Raw genomic sequence first — 25,461 nt, 5'->3', positions numbered from 1 at the left:
TCACTGGCCTTGGTCCCCTTGAGCTCCCCAGGCTGGGAGGGGCCTCGCTTGTGCCTGGGCACCCAGCTGCCCTCATTCCCTCCCTCCCTCCTGCCTCCCCTCTCTCCCTCAAGGCCTTGTCATTTGTTGTGTAAAATGTTTACTGGCGACCTCACCTGCTCCCACCCCTCACCCCTCCCTCCCGCCTCCATCCGGCCTTGCCTGTTGGTCTTGAACCTTGTTCCCTGATGACCACAGCTGATCCCTCTGCTCTTGGTAGCTGTTGTGCCTGGAGTCCAGAGGGGAGGACACCCCAGTCCCCCAACAACAGCTGGTTACGGCATGTTCCCTGGGAGCAGGGAAGGAACAGGAAGACCGGCCTCTGGGGAGAATGGGTGGGAGGCTCAGGCCCCGCCCAGTCTGTCCTGAGGGCAGAGATAAGGGCAGTCAATAGCAATGGTGACAACTGCATGTATTCACAGTGCTTTTAACCTTACAACACACTTGTGGGGTGGGTGCTGTTAGCCCCACTTCGTGGGAGAGGAAACTGAGGCTAACGTCAAGTGACATGCCCGAAGTCCTGGCACTCAGACTCTGGTTTTGACTCAAGTCCATTGTATTTCCACTGCCCCGCAGCTGCCAGGGCCCCTTCCCCCAACACCTGGCACTGTGATTCATGGTGAACTGGCTTGGTTTCTTGGCCTTAACCCACCCCCACCAATAAGCCTCTTTTAAAAGGAAAATAGGAAGCAGCTACTGCTGCTTGGAAGAGGAGAATGGTGGAAGGTCCCACCAGGTCCCTGTGAGCACCCACACTGAGACCCCTTCACACTTCTGGGCTGGCCCAGTGGGTGGGAGGGGATGCGTTGCCAAGTGCCCCAGACTCTAGCTTCTGCTAAAGAGGCTCCAGGGCCTGGGGGCCGGCCCTGTGGCCAAGTGGTTAAGTTCACGTGCTCTGCTTCAGCGTCCCAGCGTTTCACTGGTTCAAATCCTGGGAGCAGACATGACACCACTCATCAGGCCATGCTGAAGTGGCGTCCCACATGCCACAACTAGAAGGACCCACAACTAAAAATATACAACTATGTATCGGGGGGCTTTGAGGAGAAAAAGGAAAAATAAATCTTAAAAAAAAAAAGAGGCTCCAGGGCCTGAACTGGGGCTGAGGGGCACCTTCATAGCCTGGGCCAAGCCCCTCTTCCCCTCCCCCAAGTTGGGGCAGCCACGGCCGCGGAGAGGGGAGCAAACTGGAAGCTTTTTCCTCCAGCCTGTGAGGCTTGGAACAGGTCCTTGAAGGATGATGCTTTTTGGTCTAGCCCCCACCTCCCCATCTCCAGGACGGATACTGCCCCCTCTTAAGGGGCCGTGGGCAGTGAGATTCCAGGCTGGGCTCAGGTCCCATCCTGGATTTTGTTCAGGGGCTGGAACCCAGGGCTGGGGAACCGCTTGCAGCCCCCTGGACTATCTAGGATTTGGTGGCCAGTCTCTGATTACCCACCATCCCCCATGCTGTCACTCATGTTACCACAGGACTTCAGTACCTGGCTTATGTCTGTCCCCAGAGCTCATTGTCCTTAGAGTAGGATGAGGTAAAGACCTATCCCCTTACTGGGGTGTTGGCGCTGGGGCCCAATCCCAGGCCCAGGCCTAGACCAGAGGGCACAGCACTCTGACTGCTTTGCTCTTTGACCTGTGGCTGCTGCATGATGAGCGGCCTTTCCCTCCCCCTGCCCCCCAAGGGCCAGGCCTGTGGCACACTGTTAGCCCTCTGCCCACCCACCTGCAGCAGCAGACAGCCTCTCCCGGTGCCCAACCTATGCAAGGCAGAAGGCAGGATCCAGCTTCCCAGGTTTTTCCAAATGTTCCCAGCAGCCCTGCATTGCTTTAGTTCACAAGCATGAACAAAATTCCTCTTATTTTTTGACCTTGAAAGAAAAACCCACATTCTTCACGACAGATGCATGGTCCATGCCTAACTGTCTATGGAAGGACTCTACTAATCCTAGTGGCAGAGCCAGCTGAATCTCTTGAACATCCCCTGATGGCCTAGTTTGTAAAGAGTTTTCACTGGAGTAATAAGAGTAGCCACTATTTTTCGAGTGCTTACTACGTGGCAAGCACAGCTCTACATGCTTTACATAATTAACTCATTTAATGCAGCTGTGACCTCCACAAGGCCATGGATTTTTAAAAACTTTATTAAAGTAAAATACACGTTCAGAAACATGCACATAAATGTACAGTGAAATGTATTGTTTTGGGGGGAAGTTTCGCCCTGTGCTAATATCTGTTGCCAGTCTGCCTCTATTTTGTATGTGGGTTGCCACCACAGCATGGCTGCTGACAGTGTGTAGGTCTGCACCTGGGAACCAAACCCAGGCTGCAGAAGCGCAGCATGCTGCACTCAACCACTAGGCCACAGGGCTGGCCCCCAGCACAATGAATTTTTACAAACTGAATATCCATCAGCAGCACCCAGATCATGAAACATTACTACTATCCCCCCAGACACCCCCCCCCCCCCACACACACACACACATACTCAAAACAACAGGGATTTTCATCTATTTTGTTCAGTGTTGTATCCCCAGAATTTAGTACAGTGCCTGGCAGAGTAGCTGCTCAATAAACATCAGTTGAATGAAGCACAGGAAGGTTAAAAAACTTGCCCAAGGTCACACATTTAGTAAGTGGCCCAACCAGGTGATGAGCCCAGGTAGAATGGCTTCAGTGCTCTGGGGCATAGCCAGAATGCCACTGTACCCTGCAGCTACAGCTTGTTGGGTTGGACACCATCTTCCCCTTACACAGCTCTCTCTTCTAGAAGACAGGCCAGCTGCTGTCCATTGGTCTATTTATGTCATCAGAGTTTAATGTTGGGAATGCAATTAGGAGTGAGTTACCATTCTAGTCTTTCTCCCTTTTCTTCTCTTCCTTTTGTTTTTTTTAAGATTGGCACCTGAGCTAACAACTGTTGCCAATCTTCTTTTTTCCCCCTGCTTTTTCTCCCCAAATCCCCCCAGTACATAGTTGTATGTTTTAGTTCTGGGTCCTTCTAGTTGTGGCATGTGGGACGCTGCCTCAGCATGGCCTGATGAGCGGTGCCATGTCTGCACCCAGGATCCGAACCAGTGAAACCCTGGGCCGCCGAAGCACAGCGCGTGAACTTAACCAGTTGGCCACGGGGCTGGCCCCTCTTTCTCCCTTTTCAAAGTTTACAGTTGCATATAGCTTAAAGCCAGCTTAACTCTTATGCTGCCCTCAATGGCTGGCTTCTCTTTACAACTTCGTTAAGAGGAATCCAATTTTATTCATTCTTTCTTTAAAATTGTACTCTCCATTTATGAAAGTTGTAGAAGCCAACAGAATTTAAACATCCATTAAAATGATTGTGATTCATTGAGAAGGGAGAGAAACAGGCTGATGCCACCACCAGCTCCAGGGGTGCTGGAGCTATCACCACCAAACCTCCCTAAAATATAAAAAATTCTCTGCCAAAAAGAAAACAAAACAAAAAATATACTCAAAAAGCCAGATGCTATTTTGTTAGGAATTACTCACCAAAGTGGTCTTGGTATTTTACTCCTCATCTCATCAAGATATGATGGTGGGGCCAGCCCGTGGTGCAGTGGTTAAGTTCAAACGTTCTGCTTCAGTGGCCCGGGATTCATTGGGTTGGATCCCGGGTGCGGACATGGCACCGCTTGGCAGGCCATGCTGTGGTAGGCGTCCCACATATAAAGTAGAGGAAGATGGGCACGGATGTTAGCTCAGGGCCAGTCTTCCTCAGCAAAAAAGAGGAGGATTGGCAGCAGATGTTAGCTCAGGGCTAATCTTCCTCAAAAAAAAACAAAAAAGGATGTGATGATGGCATGTACTAAGTCACCTGTTTCAATGAGCAATGTTTAGCCTGTTACCAGGGCTCAGATAGCATATCATTTTTACATAGGAAGACAGCTCAGTGAGCAGATCATATACTGACCAGCTCTTATCGGAAGTTAGCATACCTTAAAACTGCTTTTAACAAAGTGTGAAATGGTCAAAGGGAACCTCTCCTTACATGTTGGTGGAATTCTCATAGGTGCACTTAGCTTAATAGTAATGTAGCCACCATTAATTATCGTTACCACCCACTGATATAGGGACCAATTTAACACTCACTTAAAGGGACTTTATTAAAGCAGATTGAGTCTTATGTGGTATGTTAAAGGATCCAAAAAGGGACCCATTGTGATAAATCTGCTAGCAGAGTCCACGCGGGTGGGGGGCTCCCACCCCTCCCATAGTGTCCCATTGTTCAATCTGGGGAGACACCGTCAGCAGAGCAGTTGTTTTCAGCAGCTTGGACTGGAGTTTGGAAATTGGCATCTAGCCTCTGAAAAATGAATTTCTGCCTGTTCTGAATCAAAACAAAAACAGCCAGGAGATCTTCCATTTGCAGTTGCTGTATATACATAATTCACAATTCTAGAATTTTCCTGTGTCCTCAAATAGGAATGTCCTTGAAGTTTGTCCAGGTGCAGCCATATTCTAATGCGGAAGTCTTTTTGCAAACACATACATTTGGGGATGAAGAATTTAGTCTTTTCAGTCAATTCCAAATAATAAGTGTTGCATATTAAAAATATCACCTATTCTGGATAAAATCATCCCATTCACAACAACATGGATGGAGCTTGAAGGTATTATGTTAAGCAAAATAAGCCAGATAGAGAAAGACAAACTCTGCATGACTCCACTCATATGTAGAAGATTAGGAAACACATGGACAAAGAGAATAGATTAGTGGTTACCAGAGGAAAGCGGGGTGTGGGGTGGGCACAAAGGGTGAAGTGGTGTGCCTATAACATGACTGACAAATAAGGTACAACTGAAATTTCACAACATTGTAAACTATCATAACCTCAACAACAAGAAAAATTGAATACAAAACTGTAAAACACAAATCTTGTATGTATTTTGAAATTAAAAGAGCTTCTTTAAAAAAAAAATCACCTGTTCTAGGGCCAGCCCCGTGGCTGAGACGTTAAGCTCGCACGCTCTGCTTCAGCTGCCCAGGGTTTCGCCTCTTCAGATTCTGCACATGGACGTGGCACTGCTCATCAAGGCATGCTGAGGCAGCGTCCCACATAGAAGACATGGAAGGACCTACAACTAGAATACACAACCATGTCCTGGGGGCGGGGGGGGCGGGGGGGGTGCTTTGGGGAGAAGAAGAAGAAGAAAAAAAAGAAAAACAAATTGGCAACAGATGTTAGCTCAGGTGCCAATCTTAAAAAAAAAAAAATCACCTATTCTTATTTTCAATTAAGTCAAACTGTAGATTGATTTATATTCTGTGACCTCTTCCATCACCCAGGGCCTCAGATTTGAGTGATCTAAAATTCACAGGGACTAATCAAGTAAAACAAAAGGCAGTTTCAATGTATGTCACTGAACAGAGGACACGGGCAAACAGTTCAGAGATGAAGGACTGCAATTATTGGTACATTTTGGTAGTAATTAAAGATGATTACAGCAATTAGATATGATTTTCTACCCAATGAAATGTCAATAAATAACATCTTCGTGTAGAGAAGAGTTGAAACAAACATTTGTTTTGGGTGACAGTATCAATTAATAGAAACTTTCCATTTGGAAAACGATTTGATCATAATCATGCACATGCTCACTCTTAATTGTGGGTGCACTTTAGATGTCCAGAACTTGGGGGATGCTTAAACATGTTGCAGCACAGCTACTCGGCATAGCCATCGAAAAGGTGCTTAAGGCCAAATCATTTATGGTCAAGAGAAGAAAATATGCTTTTGATAGTTAAAAGGAAAAAGTAAAAGAGAAACAAAGGTCCATGAAATTTCACGTGCACTATGATCTTGACATTTTTTTTAACGCCTCTGGATGAGAAAGAAATCACATAATTATTAACTTCAGAACAAAAATCTTGTCTTTGAAATGGAAAGTAAAGATTTTATTTATTGTTTTTTTTCCTTCTTCTCCCCAAAGCCCCCCAGTACATAGTTGTATATTTTAGTTGTGGGTCCTTCTAGTTGTGGCATATGGGATGCCACCTCAGCATGGCTTGATGAGCAGTGCTAGGTCCGCACCCAGGATCCAAACCAGCAAAACCCTGGGCTGCTGAAGCGGAGTACATGAACTTAACTACTCAGCCATGGGGCCAGCCCCTGGAAAGGATATTTAGAAGATACTCACAACCTATAATTTTTCTAATCTAAATTTACCAGTGGCATTCATATTTTTTTAAAAGATCATATTACGGTTCTGTGGGTAAAATTTTATGTTTCTCAAAAATCATAAGTATCAATATTTAAATAAAACCAAATATTTAAATAAAATTAAATTAAATGAATTTAAATAAAAATAAATTTTAAAAAAAGATGTATTCATGGGGCTGGCCTGGTGGTGCAACAGTTAAGTGCGCACGTCCTGCTTTGGCGGCCCAGGGTTCGCTGGTTCGGATCCCGGGTGCAGACATGGCTTGGCAACCCATGCTGTGCCAGGCATCCCACATATAAAGTAGAGGAAGATGGGCACTGATGTTAGCTCAGGGCCAGCTTTCCTCAGCAAAAAGAGAGGATTAGCAGCAGATGTTAGCTCAGAGCTAATCTTCCTCAAAAAAAAAAAAAAAATGTATTCAGAGAGAGTTAAGAGGCAAAAGTAAATGAAAAAGAAAGCAATAGTAAGGGAAAAAATAATAAATTGCCCCAGGCCAGCCACTTAACTTTTCAACTATTTTATGTCCAGCCAATAAAATAAATCATTTCCCCATCATTTTGGTAGCTATTCCAATTTAACATCATCCTTCATTTTTCTTCAGATTTCTTAAGTGCATTTCAGAACTCCAAAATCACTAAAGTAAATAATTTCATAGGTCTATTTTTCCTTAAAATTTCATTTCTTATATGACCAAATTCTTAATTAACAATTTAACCATCAGCTCATCAATTTATAGCCAAACAATTAATTACTTTCCTCCTGATTTAGGGTAAAATAAATATCAAGTTTATTTCAAGTAAAGAATGCATTTTCCTACCCAAGGAAGGAACTAATTTTCTTGGTGCCCTCATACTTAAAAACAGTCCACCCCATAGAGAGAAGTGGTTGCATATTATGCCTCGATGCAAGGACATAGCACCAGATTGCTGCCCACCACTGAGAGGATAATTCTCTTAACATGAAATGCTTTTCAAAGTCTAGGACTGGTGGAGAGGATTTCCTGCAGAATATTCTGACAAAGGAAAACTCTGGGCCTGCTTGCACCCCCCAGCACAGTGCCTTCTAAGTCTGTCGCCAAAGACCTGTCTGCAGGGTCAGCGTGAGCACAAGCTTTGTTGCTCGGACATGGACAAGTCCATCTGAGGCCATGTGCTGGAAACAGGAAGTTAGGAGTGATTACATGATCTCTGGGGTTGCTTCAGCTCCTAACTTCCATAGACAATAAACAAGTAAGGGGAGGCTCCTTTGTTCTAAATTCCATACTCCCTCTTTCTGAAGCCAGAAGAACAAAGACAGATGGGGAAGTCTGTTTTGGCTGTTTTGGGCTTCGCTGGGTGGCATCATCTTCCTGAATCCACCTCAATCCAGGGTTTTGTCCTAGGTTGAGACCTTCTGCTTTGGGAGAAAGGGTGGATGGACACTAACCAAACCAAAAGAGCAATTTATGAAGTGACAATGAACAATACACCAAGCACTCCCGTCCCTGACCCTGGACTTCCCACCCTGTGGGCTCGGTGCCTCGGTGGAAAGCAGATGGTCTTTAGAAGGGTGACCAGTTGGTGGGGAGTTGGAAGGAAGGACCAGACTCCGCCGTGGGTGGCTCAGGGAAAAGCTTGATGCATCACCTACAGGACAGAGGAACACCTGCCTGCAGGTGGGTGGGGTGATCCCTTGGTCCGGAACTGCTCCTGGACTTGGATGGCCAGACCTGCATTATCCCCAGAGAGTCTCCATTCCTCCCTTCCCTAGCTGACCAGGCCTCCTTCAGTCGGACATTCTTTCTCTAGATACGCTAATATCTTCATTCGTTGGGGATGGTCCAGTCCTGAGCCTCAGTTCTGTGTGGACTGTGAAGTTTTCTTTCCTTTCTTTCCAGCTTGAGTGGAGGTGGAGTGGGCAATCTCACTGCTCCCGGCTCTCCTGGCCCCTCCCCGGTCCTCCTGAGACCTGAGCTAAGTGGATAGGGGGTCGGGAGAGTCGTTCCCGGCCATGGGATCGTCTAGAGGCCTGGATCTTCAGGCCGGTGAGAAGGGCTGGTCCAGGTTTGCGAGGCAGCGTCCTCCTGGCGGCGCGGGCAGCGGCAGGCGCCGGGCCAGGAGCCCAGCAGGGGCGTGTCCCCGCGCTCACCTGCCATTGGGCAGGTGGGGTGGCCGGGCCTCCGGAGGGGCCATCGTATAAAGGCGGAGCAGGCGGCCGGGAGCCCAGGCACGTCGCAGGATGGTGGACAGCGTGTACCGGACCCGCTCCCTGGGGGTGGCGGCTGAAGGGCTCCCGGACCAGTACGCGGACGGGGAGGCAGCGCGCGTGTGGCAGCTCTATGTCGGGGACACCCGCAGCCGCACGGCCGAGTATAAGGCCTGGCTGCTCGGGCTGCTGCGCCAGCACGGCTGCCAGCGGGTGCTCGACGTGGCCTGTGGCACCGGGTGAGCCCGAGCGGGGTCAGGGGCCCAGGGGAGTGGGCTCCGGCTCGGCCCCGGCGGGACCGCAGGACCACAGCCGGCCCGTCGGAGCGGCTTCCTTCACCAGCCTGGAGCTGGGCAGGGCGGGCTGCCAGGGCCAGGGGAGGGTGTCTGCCAGAGCAGAAGGGGCAGAGCAAGAGCCTGGGAGAGGCTGGCAGGAGGAGGGGGCCGAGGAGACCCAGCATGAGAGCGAGGTGTGGGCACTTCGCGCTGGGAAGGGCCAGTTCGCCAGAGCCGGGCTTTGGGGCCAGACCGATGTGAGCGCGTCCTGGCTCCAGCATTTCTCCTTGTGTGGTGGCCTTGGTCAGCCTTAACAGCTCACATTTGTCTACATTTGCCCCTGCCAAGTGCTGTGCCACGAGCTGTTGGTACAGCCATCTTAAAAATCCTCACAAAACCCCACCAGGATTAGGGTGGTGATAGCCCATTTACAGTTGTGGAAATTGCGCCTCAGACAAGTCAAGGGCCTCCCTCTAGTGGAGAGGAAATACAGACGTAGGGTGGTTAGGGTGCCTGTGCTCTAAAGCACCATGCTATATACCTCTTGTGCATAGCTCACCTCACTTCCAGGAGCTGTTTGCCCCTCTCTCAAGTAGGGTAACACAGTATCTACTTCACAGGATTGCCATGAGGATTAATACACAGTTTGTAAAGTGCCTGACTCCCAACAGGTGCTAAAAAACAAAAATAAGGTTGCCACCCGGTGATAAGAAACAGATTTGCCAGGTCATTCGAGGTCAGTGGAGAGGAAGCAGAGGAATGGGCTCTGGAGAGTTGAGGAGACAGGAGGGTCCAGCACAGGGCCTCCTCCTTGCCTTCCCAGGCCTCTGACTGGCCCTCCCCGCCCCTCATCCTTGGCCCTGCCCAGGGTGGACTCCATCATGCTGGTGGAAGAGGGCTTCAGTGTGACGAGCGTGGATGCCAGTGACAAGATGCTGAAGTACGCACTCAAAGAGCGCTGGAACCGGCGGCACGAGCCCGCCTTCGACAAGTGGGGTACGTGGTCCAGCCAGGCCCTCCCAGCCCAGCCATCATGCACACAGTTCTCTCTGCCCTGGGCGCCTTTAGCTTCTGCGGTAGGGTGTTTTGTTTTCCTCAAGGGGACAGCAAAATTACGGTCATTTCCCTGAAAAGGGAGGCTTAGGCACCAGAATGAGGAATCAGTTATGAGGGGCTGGTTTTAACTATGTTTATAGTGTTTTGTCCCTCCCCCCAAATAAAAACCCATAAGAGCCCTCCTTCCCAACCATGGCTTCCTCCTCCTTCGACGTCTCTTTTCCCTTCCCCCTCCAAGTCCATAATGATCTCTTCCCCCTCTCTGGATGGGGAGTCCCTCGGTGTGTCTTGAAGGTGAAACTGAGGCAGGACAGCTCTTGGTGGAAGTGGGTGTTGCTGGTACCATGGTGCCACCCTGATCCCTCTTCCCCTTCCTGGCCCCCAGTCATCGAAGAAGCCAACTGGATGACTCTAGACAAAGATGTGCCCCGGCCTCCAGAGGGTGGCTTTGATGCCGTCATCTGCCTTGGAAACAGTTTTGCCCACTTGCCAGACTGCAAAGGTGAGAGGTGTTGCCTTGGGAATGGCTTGCTTTGAGCTGTACCCCTTTCCCCAGACCCCTGGGCGTCTGCTTTCCTGCCAGAGCAGACTGCTTTTCCCCTCTCTGCTTTGGCACTGGCACCCCTGGGGAGGAGAGATGGGAGGGAGATGGTACTGGGGGCCCTGAGCAGACGCAGCCTCTCTGCCCTTGCCTGGAGTTCAGGGGACCAGAGTGAGCACCGGCTGGCACTGAAGAACATTGCGAGCATGGTGCGGTCAGGGGGCCTGCTGATCATTGATCATCGCAACTATGACCACATCCTCAGTACAGGCTGTGCACCCCCAGGGAAGAACATCTACTATAAGGTAGGGCCTCTGGGGGATGGAGGGCCCAGAGTGGGAGGTGTGAGCCTGGGGTCCAGGCCCCACAGTGGTTGCAGAGGCTAATGGCCTGCATCACCATCTATAGAGTGACATGACCAAGGACATCAAGACATCAGTGCTGACAGTGAACAATAAGGCCCACATGGTGACCCTGGACTACACGGTGCAGGTGCCGGGGGCTGGCCAGGACATTTCTCCTCGCTTGAGGTACCCACTTGGCTAGGCAGGGGGTGAGGTGGGGTTGCTGAAGCCACTAGCCCTCACGGTGGTCTGGGGGCTCTGTTGCAGTAAGTTCCGGCTCTCCTACTACCCGCACTGTCTGGCGCCCTTCACGGAGTTGCTCCAAGCAGCCTTCGGGGGCAAGTGCCAGCACAGTGTCCTGGGTGACTTCAAGCCTTACAAGCCGGGCCAGGCCTACATTCCCTGCTATTTCATCCACGTGCTCAAGAGGACGGACTGAGCACGGCCTCAGCTCCCACAACCCTGTCTACTGCTGGGCTGTCTAGGGAGGTGGGGACCGGCCGCCCCACAACCAGCCCAGCCCCTGGTGCAGATCCTGGGGGTGTGGGCAGGGGCTGACTGCCGCTTCAGGCCAGGGATTTGGCTTCAGGCCAATGGAGGGGTGGACAATATAGTGAGTGCCTTCTTCAGTTCCTGCAGCCTTGTGTTTGTGTCAGAAATGTCAGAAGGACCAAGCTCCTGTGGCGCCCACTCTGCCCTCCCCTGGGGACTCCTCCTGCAATCTTGCTCTTCCCTACTCCAACCTTTCAGGCCGCAGCACCAGCAGGGGGCAGCATACACTTTATTTTCAGTCACAGAATCGCCTCCCTGGGCCCAATCCCCACACTCCAAGCCCCACCGCTCTCCCAAGCAGAGGGGCCCTGGTCTCAGGCCTGGCCTGGAAGGACGCACAGGGGCGCAGCGAGTGCCTGTGAGCTCCTGCAGGGCTCCTGATGCCCTTCAGCACCCAGGGGATCTCCTGGAGGGAGGCAGCCTTCAGGTGGGCCAGCAGCAGCCTGAGAAAGAGCTCTTTGCTCTTTCAGGTCTCTGTGGGGATCCCTAGGTACCTTTAGCCATTGTGGGTGGGGCCCCAGACTGCAGACGGCTCCTAGCAGGCAGCAAACTTGCGCTGGATGCGCTTGTACCGGAGCAGTTCCTGCTCGCTGACTGAGGGCTGCAGCCGGGCAGCGGCCTGCAGCAGGTCCTCCATGGTAAGCAGCAGGGTGGAGCTCCCGGGCTCCAGTCCTGGGCGGGTGACAAGGGGGAGGTGAGGCCAGGGTCCCATGCCAGCTGGGGAACAGGGTGTGGTCTATACCCAAGCAGAGGAGAGCCCTGTGGGAGGTACGTTCCTGCCCAGAGTCCCCCAGACTCCTCTGAAATCCAGAATGGCACCTGATGCCCACTAGCTTTTTGGTTGACCTCTGGAGCTGGCGAGTGGCTCACCTTCCTCCAGGTCCCGAACCCTGCGTTTGAGGGCAGCTGTCATGGCATCAGAGCAGAGGGAGTAGAGGTCTGCACCTGTCAGCTGGGGAGGACAGCGATCCAGCACATTCACCAGGCTCACAGAGGGCTCTAGCTTGAATCTGTTGTGGGGATACAGAAAGAAACAGTTTCCCTGGCATCCCTCCTCCCTCAGAAGGCATCCCTGAGCAGGCTGTTCTCTCATTGCTCTCACCCCCTCACCATCCCAAGGCCCAAGCCCTTGGAGTCTCCCTCTGACAGGGCATACTTGCGTGTGATGGCACTCAGAACACGGAGCTGGGAGGCCCGGTCCTCACTCACCCCCACAAACACCAGCTTGTCAAACCTTTAGGGAGATAGGTGGGCATAAGTGTCAGGAAGCCAGCATGAGAGGTGGAGGAGGCACAGGATGGGGTCAAGTGACAGGCCTAAATGGGCCTGGCACAGGTGAGAGGTATGGGCTGCCCACCTGCCAGGCCGTAGAAGGGCAGGGTCCAGGAGATCTGGTCTGTTGGTGGCTCCGATAACAAATACATCCTGAGTGCTGTGAAGCCCATCTAGCTCGGCCAGGAGCTGAGACACCACCCTGCCAAGGAGGAAGCGAAGGCGAGAGAGTCCTTGGCCCATCCTCAGTCTTTCCCCTGCCTGTGGTGCCTCTCCTTGCAGGTCTTCTCCACAGGGCCTGCTGTCCAGTTGTGCCCTGTGGACCCCTCTGTACAGGCCCCCATTCTCCTCAATGTCCCACACCCAACTCCATGGCCCCTTTCAGCTTCCGTTATACTGTCTCAAACCAGAAAGGGCTCTGAAGGCTGCTGCAGCCTGTCTCACGTCCCTCCGTCCTGCACCCCAGACTCCTTTCTGGCCCAGCTCCTCACCTGTCCATCACACCTCCAGAGTCTCCACTTCGCCCCCGGCTTGGCGCCAAGGAGTCCAGTTCATCAAAGAAGATAATGCATGGAGCCGCAGCCCTGGCCCTGGCAAACACTGAGGAGAGAGAGGGGCCCACAGGAGGGGGAAGCTCAGCGGGGTGTGAAGTCAGGGGATAGGGCAGGAAACCCAGGTTCGACAACTCCTCACTAACACTCCAGGTACTAGGCCCTACTGGGCAGGAACCTGACTGTGGTAAGGAGGACTAGGAATGATCATGAGCAGGTTGAGGGTGGGGGTGGCACAGGGGTCACTGGGGTTTGGGAAGGGCTAGAAGCCCTGCTCCTCCCCACTCACTCACCTTCCCGCACATTCTCCTCACTTTGGCCCACATACATGTTGATGAGCTCGGGCCCCTTCACGCTGAGGGAGGGGATGTGAGAGGGTCAGATACATAAAGACACAATGATCTCCTGGCCAGCCCCTGGTCCTGCTCCTCAGAGCCTGGTGCAGCTCCCAATCCACCCATCATCCCTCCTAGGCCCCCTCCCCACCTGAGGAAGGTAAGGCTGCACTCAGTGGCTACTGCCTTGGCCAGAAGGGTCTTCCCAGTGCCAGGAGGCCCGTAGAGCAGAAGGCCCGAGCGCCTCAGGCCCAGGCTCAGCAGCTCAGGGTGCTCTAGAGGGAGCTGAATGGTCTCCAGAATCTCCTTCTTCACCTCTTGCAGCCCACCCACATCGTGCCAAGACACTGAGGGGATCTAGGAGATGGAAAGTGCACAGTTGGGGACATGCTGGTGGAGGAAGCTCTGGCCCTCCCTCCAAGGACCTGGAGTCCCTACCTTGGGGGCTCCGATGGCCTGGGAGTGAGCTTCCTGCAGCTGCTCCAGCGCCTGCCCGAAGTCCTCAGCCAGGAGAGGAAAACCAGCAGCACACAGCTCCCCTTCATCCTCCTCACTCCAGCCCCCTGCTAAACTGCAAAGAGAAACCCAGAGGGAGGCCTCTGGAGGACCTGACCTAAGGCCTCTTCCCCAGCAGAGTCCTGTTCCCTTCTGTCTTCCTCAGCAGCCCCCAACCAACCCATATTTCTTCTCGCCACCTTTCCCCTCCTAAGCCCAAGTTCCTTACCCCGAGTTCCTGATCCTGGTGCAGGCTGCCCGGCTGCTGTGGGTCAAAAGGGCATAGAGATCCCCCACCACAAAGCCCTAGGGAACCATAGGGAAGGTCACATGAGAGGACACGGTAGGCAAGAACCCTTGGGGGTTGGTCCCCCAGCTGGAGCAGAGGACCACCGTTGAGGCCTCAGATTTCTCTACCCTCACTTGCAGGGTGGCAGGACTGAGTGGTACTTACAGCACACCGCCGTGCCAGCTGTGCCAGGTTCACCTCTTGGCCCAGGGGGAGGTGGGCAGTGAGGGCCCGCAGGATGCTGAGCCGCTGCCCCTCTGACAGCACAGGCACCTCCAGCTCATGAAGAAACGCTGTCTGCACATCAGCAGGCAGATCCTGAGCCCGGCTGGTGGTGGCCACAACCATGAGAGGAGGGCAGCTGCAGACGGGGAGTGGGCGCTAAGGGCAGCAACGTGGCTGGCAGCCCTGAGTACTGCCTTGTCCTGAGGCTGGTGCAGGAGGGCAGGGAGGTGGGTGGGTGCTAGGATAGGAAGATGAGCACCCCAAAACTTCCTGGATGGGGTCGGAATACCTTGAGAAGGGGCCCTATGCTCCCCCTCACACAGGGAGCTCACTGAGGGCAGAGGCTGCACTTTTTCTCCAACCTAGTGTTCCTCAAGAAATACTGGGGACCGCATCCTCTTCCCTCTGGGTACCCCTAAGTTCCTCAGCTCAGGGCTGTCTGGAGGGCAGCCGAATGGGCATTAGATGTCTGAGAAGCCACTGAGGGGGTGAGTTAGAGAGGACGAAAGGCTGAGAGGGAGGAGGGCTGGGCCTCGCCCCTTACAGGCCCAGCTCCATAGAATACCTGGTAAGGGGATCCTCATCGAGGAGGAGGTGACGCAGCGTGGCCACCACACGGGCGTCCTCACCTAGCCCATCACGGTCCCGGCCCAGAAGGTCCACGGCTGTCAGCAACAGAACCACTGGCCGGCAGCACCGGGCCCGGGAGAAGGTGGCCTGCAGTTTCATCTCCACGGCCCCACTGCTATCTGCACAGAGGCTGGAGCAGGGCACCTGGGGAGCGGGTGCCGATGGGTCTGTGAGCAAGCGGCAGGTGTGACTAGGGCAGGAGAAGGGGTCAGTGGGGGTGGGTGTCAGAAGAAGATGCAGCCGTCTCTTTCTGGAAGGCAGGGATGGGGGAAGAAGGTAACACTGGCCGAGTCCTACCTCTTCTTTACCCTAACCTCATTCCCTGGGCAATCTACCAAAATCTTGAAACCCCTTCCTTCTTGAAATATCTCTCAGGAGCTGAGCATCATGGGAACACGCCTGACTCACTGGCCCACTGGGCTGAGGCATTAGGGCCAGGCTAGTAGGCAGAGGGGAGAGGGAGAGAGGGAGCATCTGATCTGGGGAGGAGACATAGTTGGGGTTCCACTCTCCAGGAACCCTACCTTCAGTAAGTGGAGTCCAAGGCGGCCGCAGGCTGCAGCAACTGCTGTGGTCTTCCCACTGCCAGGGGGGCCCCGTAGAAGGACACTGCTAGTTCCTGTCAGCAGGGCACACCTGCAACCAGAGAACAGACACTTGTCTCCTCCATTCTGCTCCCACTTGAGAGTCCCCAGTAAAACAGGGACCCTTGGATCTAGAAGGCAGACATCCTGTTTCTCTCCCTGAGACACCCCCTCTCCCCCAGGGCTGTCTCCACATGGTGAGGCCGTATTTCCCACACCACCTATGGTGCTCTGGCAGGGCAGGGACTAATTCCCTTTTGTCACCACTGCCTTCAATAAGGCCTTGACTGTTATGTCTGGTCTGGACTGTATTGACAGAAATTAGGGAGGGGGCTTTGTCTACACTTAGGCCAGTGGTTAAGAAGCTGTGTCTTTCAGGGCCAGAGTAGTGAAGGCCAGGTTAGCTGGTGGGCTCCCCAAGGGGAAGGGCAGTCTCAGAGACAGCTGTGCCTGTTGAAGTGTCTTCTTCCATAGCTGACCTTGGAGAAGGGAGGTTATCCCAGGAAAGGAGCCTGGGAATTTGCTTACAAAAAGGACCTGGGCTATTGGCCTGGGCATACTGGTTTCAGGGAGGTCCACCCAATCCCACTCTGGCCAGGGCATTAGACTACTTGTCTGGCCTGCTGCCCCTCCAAGGATGTTCCGAGCAGGCTTTTTTCACACCCGGAGGTAGTGCCCTCACTCACCCTGGCTGGAGGCGAGGCTTCAGGGCAACACAGAGTTCAGTCACCAAGGCCTCCAGGCCTGGAGGAGACAAGCTGCTCCAGGGAGTGGATTCTTCTGAAGGGAGCCTTGGAACACGGCTCAGGGTAGAACCCACCTGTGAAAGGTGGGAGGAAGCTTTAGTTTCTAGAAGTTGTTTCTGCTCCTTTCCCCAGGTCCACTCCCACCCCCAGGGCCTCACCAAGTACAAGGAGGTATGAGTGGTGTTGGCCAAGTAGGCACTGGTTGGCCCATCCGGAGCGTCCCCAACTGTTTTCTTCACTTTAAAAAACATCTCCCACCACCTGCAGGAAAGAGGCCCAATGAACCCCCTATCCAGAACCCACATACACCCCTTTCCAAGGAAAGGTGGCTGTCTGAATCACAGAGGGCCACTGCAGGGACAAGAGCAGCACAGATAAATGCCCTCAGACACGGTGGCAGGGGAGTAGGGGGAAAGGAGAGCAGACGGTCTTTCTTATCTCCCTGACTGGATCATATACATTTCAGGGGCGGAAGCTATGCCTGTCCTCCGCACCCCTCATGACAACCATCAGAGAGCCTTGGGGGGTGTTTCTCCAGGTAAAGGGCCCACCCACTCAGCCCAATGGGAGAAGCTACTGCTGCACCAAGTGATGAGCATCTGACCATTTCCACTGGCTTCAGAGTACAGTCTCTCCCTCAAACACATACCCACACTAGAACTATTGGTCAGACTTTTACAACATCTCTCACAGTGTGGGATTCCATTCAGCAGATTACTGGTTGCCAGGGGCTGGGGGAAGGAGGCAATAGGGAGTGACTGCTAATGGGTGGGGATTTCTTTTTTGGGGTGATGAAAACGTTCTGGAATAAGACAGCAGTGTTGGTTGAACAACCTTGTGAATATACTAAAAGCCACTGAATTGTACACTCTGAAAGCATGAATTTTATGGTATGTGAATTATATCTCAATTTAAAAATTAACATTTTCCCCTCTTTTGGAAAAAAACAAAAAGACTGCACAGGCCCAGCCTCACCCTGGTTCTGCTCCAATAGCTCTGGGGTGCGACTCAGGCATCTGTATTTTTCGAAAGCTCCCCCAGCCATAACCAGGGCTGTGCAGTCACTGGCTAGTATCCGAGTGAGTTCGTGTTACTCAGCCTACTAAGGGGGCCGAGGGTGGGTAGCAGGTAGCAGTTACTAGCCCAATTTTCCACATAGAGAAATAATGAGCCACTCTCCTTTCTTTTTGCTTGAGGAAGATTAGCCCCGAGCTAACATCTGTGCCAATCTTCCTCCACTTTATATATGGGTTGCCACCACAGCATGGCTGACGAGTGGTGCAGGCCCATGCCCAGGATCCGAACCCCTAAACCCAGGCCGCCAAAGTGGAATACACCGAACTTAACCACTACGCCATGAGGCCAGCCCTGCGACTCCCTACTTTAATCTGCATGCAGCAAGGCAATGACACAGCTAGACTATGAACTGGGCCTACTTAAGGTAAATCAGGGTGCAAATTCCTTTGCTCACCGTGTCCCACAGTCACAAAGCTGCTCCCCCTGGCAGCAAAGGCGGGGTGGGAATGCCTCCAGGTGGAGGGGGGAAGCATACCAGGTATTATGAAATTCTTGCAACTATTACTGTAGGCAGTGATTGTGGTAAAAACTAGAATACAAGGAAAATGGTGTCCTAGTGTTCTTCATTATAAATAAATGATGAGTGGGTCTATCACCTAGAATCCCAATCAAGCCAAGCATCTTGAGTCAGAGTGCATCTGGCAAGCACTGGAATCCAAGGCGGAACATCCCTGTGGGGGGCTGGGGAGACTCCCTCTCCCATGAAGGGTGGTTAGACCACCTCGGTGAGAACAAGGGCAGACCTTTGGAACACATCTGCACACTGCTGGGGAACAGTGGGTTGTGTCCCAAGAGCCAGATGGGAGAGTGTGAAGCTGGATGTCGTTGGCCTGGTTTTGGGCAGCAGAACACAGGGGAGAGTCTGCAAAGGCTACACTACCAACAGCAGAACTCTTTTCCAAGATCACAGGAGCCTCCTTGCAGGGCCTCCCTTACCATGGCTAGGGACGCAGGGTAAAGCACTCATCTTTATCTGGCCCTGGACCCACCTGCCCACCCCAACCCTGCTTTCCAGGATCTGCTCAGGAGGAAGAACTATGCACTCAGCACCCAGAGGAGGGAGACAGGTCTCTAGAGGGCTGCAACAGCAGAGGTCCAGGAGCAGAACTGGCCTGCTGGTCTGTCTCAGGAGGGCCTAGTGCCTGTTTTCCTTTGAAAGTACAAAAGATGGGCATTCTATAGTATTCCTACAGAAAGCTAGCTCATAGACATTTACAATATTTAGGATGGGAGGTAGAAATGAGAAGGAGGGGGCCGGCCTGATGGCTGAGCGGTTAAGTTCGTGCTCTGCTTCAGGGGCCCAGGGTTTCGCTGGTTCGGATCCTGGGCACGGACCAGCACTATTCTCAAGCTATGCTGAGGCGGCGTCCCACACGCCACAACTGGAAGGACCCCACAACTAAAATATACAACTATGTACTGGGGAGACTTTGGGGAGAAGTAAAAATAAAAAAATAAAAAATAAAATCTTTAGGGGCCGGCCTGATGGCGCAGTGGTTAAGTTCGCACATCCCACTTCAGCGGCCTGGGGTTCGTATCCCAGGTGCTGACCTATGCACCGCTTGTCAAGCCATGCTGTGGCAGGCGTCCCACATATAAAGCAGAGGAAGATGGGCATGGATGTTAGCTCAGGGCCAGCCTTCCTCAGCAAAAAGAGGAGGATTGGTGGCAGATGTTAGCTCAGGGCTAATCTTCCTCAAAAAAATAAAATAGTATAAATAAATAAATAAAATCTTAAAAAAAAAAAAAAAAAAAGAAGAAGTGGGAAGTGACTGATACTCCCAGCCTGGCATTTTCCACCAGGCCCCAGTTGTAGATTTGATCTGGGAAAGCTCAAAGGGGTGTTGTGGAACACTTAATGAGATTACCCAGGGCACTACCGGGCCCTTCACCTGGGTACCATAGCCCTGAGACTGGGGAGATAGAGCACTGGCCAGAACTAAGCTCTGAATGTTGACCAAGGATGAATCAGGAGCCCCAGACAAGGCATCTCTCTCTTGGCTGGGGCTTACTGCAGGGGGTGAGTGAGGAAGTGGGGGCTAAATATTTGGCCACCACTGTCTTTAGAGTAAAATTAGGGTTGGGTTGAGGTTAGGGATGGTCAACACCAAGGACTTTGGTCCTGACGGCTCTTATGCCCAGCTTCCTGCAGGGCAGTCCCACCACTTCACTGAGATTTTCCTGAAAGTTGAGTTAGCGTGTGTACCAGTGTTCTTCTTCTGGTAAACCCCTACAGAAAATTGGTCTTGAATAGAGGGACTGGCTGGGGTATGGGGCTACACATTCTTCCCCCTTCATATAAGGCCAAAGGAGTCTCTGAATTCTTTGCCTCCTCTTTTTACCTCTGTGGTCAGAGTCAACAGGAGGAGAAGGGTGTACTCCTTGTTTTGGAGTTCTTGGCTCAGTTACGCTCTATTTCTCATTCTCTGTTGAGGACAAGGAAAGAGCAGGCCTCTCAAGGACAGCAGCAATCCTTCACTCCCCCTCTTTGGGAGACAGGATTGAAAAGTAGCATGTGCACACTGCATCAATTAGGGCAGAAATTGGAGCCTGGATCTCCCTATGTTGAGTATACCAGAAGTGTGGCCCAAATCTTTGCCCAAATATCACTGTGGCTGAGAATGGAAAGCAAGGAAGCTCACCTTGGTTGAGGCCATTAAGCTATTTTTAAAGCTTCCCTTTACCTAGGACCACCAATCAATTTGAGGATAAACACCTTCCAAAGCCAGCAGGCAGTGGTTCTTCATCTTTTTTCAGTCATGTGCCTGTTTGAGAATCTGAAGATCATGTACCTTCTCTCCAGAAAAATGTACAGGACAACAAAACGTTCTTGTGCACAACATTATTCCATACCACCTGGGAGGAGAGGATCAAAGAACTCCTGCACCCAGGTTAAGAAGCGCAGCTGTAAGACACGAGGTGGCTGCATACCTGGGCAGTTTCTCTGGGCTTCCTTCCAGGATCTCCACTTGCCCAACTGTTGGCACACACAGAACATCCCCTTCCTGGACTGCCCTGCAACACAGCAGAGGCCCTGGTCAGCTCACAGTGGGAGTCAAGATCGCGTGCCTGACACATTCTCCCCGTTCCCACCCCCAACACGCAGACTACTTCTTAGGGGCCTGCGGCCCACCCAGAGATTCCAAGCAGTTGTCCAGAGAACAAGTCTCACCTAGAATGAGCTGGGGGAAATGGCGGAGAGGCTAGAAAGGGGGATCAGAGAGGAGAAGCAGGATCCTGGTTCTTTTGGGGCCCTCTCAAATCAAAGAGGTTTCTCAGTTTAGAACGTCCAGATCCACCTCGTGGTCCAGATTTCTCTTCTATTGTCTGCCTGACACACCAAGAAGCTTCTAGCCACAATATTGCCTAAAAGGTGGCTTTTTTAAAGTCAGAGGCTCTGTGGGTCTGGGTGTAGATACCACAGGATAGGAGGAGAGCAATGAAGGTCAGATGCTATCCACCTGAAAGGGGTAACCAGCTAACCTGGGTGTCTGAAAGTGTCGGTAAAGAACGTGGTCATAATTTCCATTACTGCTGTAGTGGGGAGAGGACACAATTTCGACGTGTAACTCTTTGGCAAATGGAGGCCCAGGCAGCACTGAGCAGCTTCCTTTGTCTTCAGGGGCGCTGGAACCTTCCAAGTACCTCTATTAGAGAAATAAGCACCACCTTATAACCTTCTCCCAAGGAGTCAGGCTCTGCCTTCTCTTAGCAGCCAGTATTCTACTTTCATCCTTGTCATTCCCATAGGCACAAGGCTTGTGGGAGGGGAGGCCTAGGCTGGCAGAGCTGAATACCTATATCTTCCCTAGAAAACAGAAACCTCTCCTTCTAATGGGCACTAGGAAGAGATTTCTGATTCTAACTTTTCTGACTCTAGCTCCAAAAAAGTTTCTCAGTAAAGATAACCTTTCTGTGATACCTTTAAGTTGGCCCCGAGCCACTGAAATGGTAAAGACATTTAACTCCCCCAAGTCCTTTGAGTGACGCCAGGAAGCCACTGGGATTGATATTAAGTGGACATTACTGGAGACACTCTGAATTTAGGCTGTGGGAAAAGGACAGACAGGACTGGATCAGCTGAATGAGCTCCAGTCTGAAGGTAACTGAAGCTGAAAGGGCTGGGTCAGCTAAGTGAGCTCCAGTCTCAGTACACCAGTAGTTTCTCCCCCATGCAGAAGGAAACCCACACCTGACTCCCTTTCATGCGTATCTTCTGTCTCTGCTTGACATCCCATAGCACTAACTGCTATGCCAGCATTGTCTAATAGAACTTTCTACAGTGATAGAAATGTTCTATAGCTACATGTGGCTACCGAGCACTTGACATGTGACTAACGCAACTGAAGAACTGAATTTTTAACTTTATTTAGTTTTAATTAATTAACAAAGTCACAAAGTGGCTGGTGGCTTCTATATTGGACAGCGGAGGCCTCAACCACACATCTAGGTGCTTAAACACTGGACTATATTTGTCTCCTCAAATACAATTATCTTCTTGAAGTAAGCTCCTTAAAGGCAGAAACCAAAAACTTCTCTTGGATATATTTAATAAAATATTAACATTAAACCCCAGGCATTAGAGATAACAAAGAACCCTTCTCTTCAAGGAATTTACAATACACAATTGCAGATTAGACAGATTACATATTCATAACAAAGCAGAATAAAATAAATGCCCTAAGAAAGGCACAAAACGCTATAGGAGGAAATCACGTTAAATTTGTGGTGGTGAGATTAGGAAAGCCCTTGTGAAGGTGGCATCTTTAGATGGGCCTTGAAGGAAAGGATGGTAGGATTTTAACACATGACGCTAGAAGAATAGGAAGGAATTTGAAGCCAAGGATAAGCAGGAGCCAAAGAAAAGCAGTGAGATACCATCCTCCATACTACCCAGCATAATACTGGATACACTGTAGCAATTCCACAAACTGATTAGATTGAGTAGATTAATATACACACCTGGTAATTTGACTATGAATCTCACTTTTCACCTGAATAGATGAAAGCCTTTCCCATCCACCACCACACCATGGAGGATTATATTTTGATGTAAAGAATGGATAAAATAAAGCTAAGAGACATCAAGTGAGAAGTCCAAGATCTAAGGCGGAACGGATGTGAACTCTACAGCTCTGGTCTTCCAATTCAGTTAAGACAAAGAAGAGAGGATAAGGAGGAGGAAGTATTCCTGACCTCAGTTCTGCATCATACCTGAATTCTGAGCTCTCCCACTTCCAGGGGATCACAGCCGAGGTTAAAAGCCAAAGTGGCAGGCACGAGGGCCAGTCCGTCGGCTAGGGGCTCTTCCAGCTGCTGCCCAGAGCCGGGTCCCAGCCTTTCAGAGAGGTCCCAGCGAGGCTCTAGGACCTGCACCGTGGCCAAGTGTGGCTGGGAAGCGTTCGATGACTCTCCGGCCCGGGTCACCCACACCCATTCGCCCTGGAAGAGGCCGAGGCTACGGAGACAGCTCCGGCTCACCCCCAGTGAATCTCCAGTCCCTCCCAGGACTCCCCGGAGTCGCCGGACTGTGCTGGAAACCGCGAAGGAGGACACCACGGGCGGGGGTGGGGGCCGGCTGCTGTCCCCAGGCTCCGGACCCAGTTTGGCCCGCTCACGGAGCTCAGTCACAGCAAGCCGCGTCGCTGGGCCCAGCAGCCCCTGCAACGCCGGCCGCGTCTCCAGCACCCGCGGTCCGGGCACTGGCAGGACCTCTCCGCGCCTCACCAGCAGCGGCCCAACTCGCGGTCCGAGCCCGGGCCCCGGCGAGGTGCCAAGCAGCGCCCAGGCCAGCGCCGGGGGCCGCCGCACGGGCCGCGCCCGCACCCACGCCCCGGAGCCCAGGGCCAGGAGCCGCAGCAGCGCGCGGCTGACCAGCAGCTGTGGGGGCCCGGGCCCCTGCTCTTCGGTCTCCGCGCCCGGCCCCTCCAGGGCCGCCACGAGCAGCGCCGGCCCGGCCGGGCTCTCCCCTGCAGGCCGCAGGGCCAGCACCAAGCCCAGCCCCGCTGCAGGCCACGGGCCCCCGGGCGGCAGCAGCACCGCCAACGGGGGGGTCTCGGTCGGGAAGGGCTCCAGGACCCGCAAAACTGCCAGCGCCATGGTGACAGGACACCAACCAGAAGGCGAGGGAGCGCGGTTTCCGGGGCCGGAGAGGCAGGCGCCGAGGCGGCGCGCGCGCCGTTTCCGCTTCCGTCAGGGCAGGTGCGAGGAAAGGGGGAGGGGCGTCGGGTGCAGGGAGCACGCTCTGAGAGAGAGCGCTGAGCCTCGGCTTGGCCGGGATGCGACGCTGCTTCGACGGCGGTAACACGATCACTGAGTGTACGCGCGCGTCCTTTCAGATTGTGTTTACGGGGATTTGCCTTCTGCTCCTGCTGGGGGAGTAACGTCCTCTTAACTACCCCATCCCATGTACTTAACAGTTCATTGAATGATCAATGAAGGGTCAGGGTGCCCCGGACCAACTCGGCCCGTAGCGGGGAACCGTGGGTGGAGTGTTTAGGAAGGAGTCCACTCCTCTGTGGAGCTCCTACAGTTCCCTCTGTGGAACTGTAGGCACTGAGGTTTGGGGGTTGTGGGGAAGGCTGCAGGAGGGAGTGGTAGGATTATAAAACTGTCTCAGACAGTTTTTATGGATATGTAGTGGCTGCTGGATGAATTACTGCATGTGATTCATGTAGCCCTGGAGTGCTTGGTGCTGTCACACCTGTTCCAACACATCCTACACAAAACCCGCATTACAGTGTTTCTTGTCCTGTTCATTCTCCTCCCACTAAACTTGAAACGAAGACAAAGCTTTTTCATCCCTCCAAAACCCAGTTGCTCTCCCCACCATCAATCCTTGCAGGCTGGAGACCCATTTCTTGTTTCTACCCTAGAGGGCGGTGGGCAGCAGAGCAGGCAGAAGAGAGGGGTTGAAGGCTTCAGTCATGAGCACCAAACCAACACCTTGCTTCCCACCTGTGCTGTTACTTAGATTCCGTCCTTGTCTCCACCTCTACTGCTCTGTACAAGGCACTTGGACATTGGTAGGCCACACTTCCAGTCGTTAGCAATATATCTGCACCTAGAATCAATGGATTGGTTGGTGGCAATCTAGTCTTTCTGCACATTGCATTCTCTTCCAGCTACTATGCAACTTTCTCCTTTTCTTTACAGCTGAACATCTTAAGGCAGTCTTCTACTTTGTACATTATGCATTCCTGAAAATCTGAGAGTTGAATATTAGATTTACATGTTATAAAGTATTTCTACCCTTGGAGAGACAGGAAAATATTTTTAAGTATCTGATTATAGTTCCTGGAAGTACCTTTAGTCCTAAACCAGAAATTGCCCAGTTCCACATCTTTAAAATAGCATGCAAGAATGTACTATGTACCTGAATTCATAGGGATGAAAGCTCCCATTTGGTAGTTCTAAACTATTATGTGGCTCTGTCCCCTGCCTCCCAGAGGGACCAAGGACTGGGAGGATGGTAGGGTGGGTCCAAAGAAGATACACCTGCTTTACACAGCAGCAGGCAAGCTCTACGCCTAAGGACTATGGTGTTCCTTGAGGTCTTGGGAATGAGTAAATACATCTGGTATCCCACCTGGGGGTCAGCACTCATACACATAATATCCATCCACAGATAAATGTCCTTTCCTCTCAAGCAAATAATGGTTGGCACGCAGTCCATTTTGCATTAACTTGAAATCGTCATTAGTCACTGAAAGCCAAATACTATTTCTGTAAGATAGCCAGGAGCCTACGTTGTTGCCTTTACCTCCATACCTCTTGCTATAACCTTCCTTCCACTCCTCTGAAACTTTTGTGCAAAGATCACCTATAACTTCTTAACTGCAGAGTTAAGGTAACGCTTTTAATCTTTACCTTACTCAACCTTTTTCTGGACTCTGAAACTACTGACCACTCTTCTGCCATTATGACACGAGTTTTTCTCCTACCTCTCTGACAGCTTCCAGGAGTCATCCTCGACTCCTCCCTTTCCCTTACCATCCTCTGCACAATCTGATGAATCACCAAATCCTGTTGATTCTATGCTTTTCCCAATTTTGTCCTTTCTTCTCCATATAGATGGCCACTGTCTTATTAC

The 25,461-nt window shown here is 52.0% G+C and overlaps 2 protein-coding genes and 1 long non-coding RNA gene across 4 annotated transcripts; 1 reads left to right on the top strand and 2 right to left on the bottom strand.

The window, feature by feature from the left end:
- Positions 1 to 268: 268 nt before the first annotated feature.
- LOC123288309 (uncharacterized) lies at positions 269 to 3,676 on the bottom strand. The gene is made up of 3 exons (XR_006531957.2): positions 3,541 to 3,676; positions 1,760 to 1,861; positions 269 to 404 (listed from the first exon to the last, which is right to left on the bottom strand). It is a non-coding gene; the product is annotated as an uncharacterized lncRNA (long non-coding RNA).
- A 4,562-nt stretch (positions 3,677 to 8,238) lies between these two features.
- On the top strand, positions 8,239 to 11,242 carry GNMT (glycine N-methyltransferase). Its single transcript, XM_014837389.3, has 6 exons — positions 8,239 to 8,636; positions 9,541 to 9,668; positions 10,114 to 10,230; positions 10,432 to 10,574; positions 10,678 to 10,799; positions 10,881 to 11,242. The coding sequence occupies exons 1-6, from the start codon at positions 8,431 to 8,433 to the stop codon at positions 11,050 to 11,052; spliced, it is 888 nt and encodes a 295-aa protein (XP_014692875.1). The 5' UTR covers positions 8,239 to 8,430; the 3' UTR covers positions 11,053 to 11,242.
- Positions 11,243 to 11,376: 134 nt separating this feature from the next.
- On the bottom strand, positions 11,377 to 23,554 carry PEX6 (peroxisomal biogenesis factor 6). Of its 2 annotated transcripts, XM_014837388.3 has the most exons (17): positions 22,584 to 23,554; positions 20,853 to 21,016; positions 20,301 to 20,384; positions 16,451 to 16,553; positions 16,233 to 16,366; positions 15,487 to 15,598; positions 14,898 to 15,106; positions 14,273 to 14,468; positions 14,048 to 14,124; positions 13,762 to 13,894; positions 13,475 to 13,680; positions 13,282 to 13,343; positions 12,929 to 13,037; positions 12,523 to 12,639; positions 12,322 to 12,399; positions 12,036 to 12,175; positions 11,377 to 11,837 (listed from the first exon to the last, which is right to left on the bottom strand). In XM_014837388.3, exons 1-17 carry the CDS (start codon positions 23,466 to 23,468, stop codon positions 11,701 to 11,703), a joined length of 2,946 nt encoding a protein of 981 aa, XP_014692874.2. In that variant the 5' UTR covers positions 23,469 to 23,554; the 3' UTR covers positions 11,377 to 11,700. The 2 variants fall into 2 exon arrangements, with proteins under 2 accessions (XP_014692874.2, XP_044632636.1); XM_044776701.2 differs by lacking the exons at positions 16,451 to 16,553; positions 20,853 to 21,016.
- Between the last annotated feature and the right edge of the window lie 1,907 nt (positions 23,555 to 25,461).

Source organism: Equus asinus, chromosome 8, assembly GCF_041296235.1.
Source record: "Equus asinus isolate D_3611 breed Donkey chromosome 8, EquAss-T2T_v2, whole genome shotgun sequence".
NCBI lineage: Eukaryota > Metazoa > Chordata > Mammalia > Perissodactyla > Equidae > Equus > Equus asinus.
Note: the sequence above shows the minus strand (reverse complement) of the source record. Positions and strands in the feature narration are given on the sequence as shown.

Excerpts from the sequence above, each read along its gene's own strand:
- GNMT (XM_014837389.3), top strand. The coding sequence starts at position 8,431 with ATGGTGGACAGCGTGTACCGGACCCGCTCCCTGGGGGTGGCGGCTGAA. Across the intron at positions 9,669-10,113 it reads GCCCGCCTTCGACAAGTGGG|TCATCGAAGAAGCCAACTGG; the intron begins GTACGTGGTCCA and ends CCTGGCCCCCAG. Across the intron at positions 10,800-10,880 it reads GACATTTCTCCTCGCTTGAG|TAAGTTCCGGCTCTCCTACT; the intron begins GTACCCACTTGG and ends GCTCTGTTGCAG.
- PEX6 (XM_014837388.3), bottom strand. The coding sequence starts at position 23,468 with ATGGCGCTGGCAGTTTTGCGGGTCCTGGAGCCCTTCCCGACCGAGACC. Across the intron at positions 15,107-15,486 it reads TTGGACTCCACTTACTGAAG|GTGCCCTGCTCCAGCCTCTG; the intron begins GTAGGGTTCCTG and ends CCCGCTCCCCAG. Across the intron at positions 14,125-14,272 it reads AGCTGGCACGGCGGTGTGCT|GGCTTTGTGGTGGGGGATCT; the intron begins GTAAGTACCACT and ends ATGGTTCCCTAG.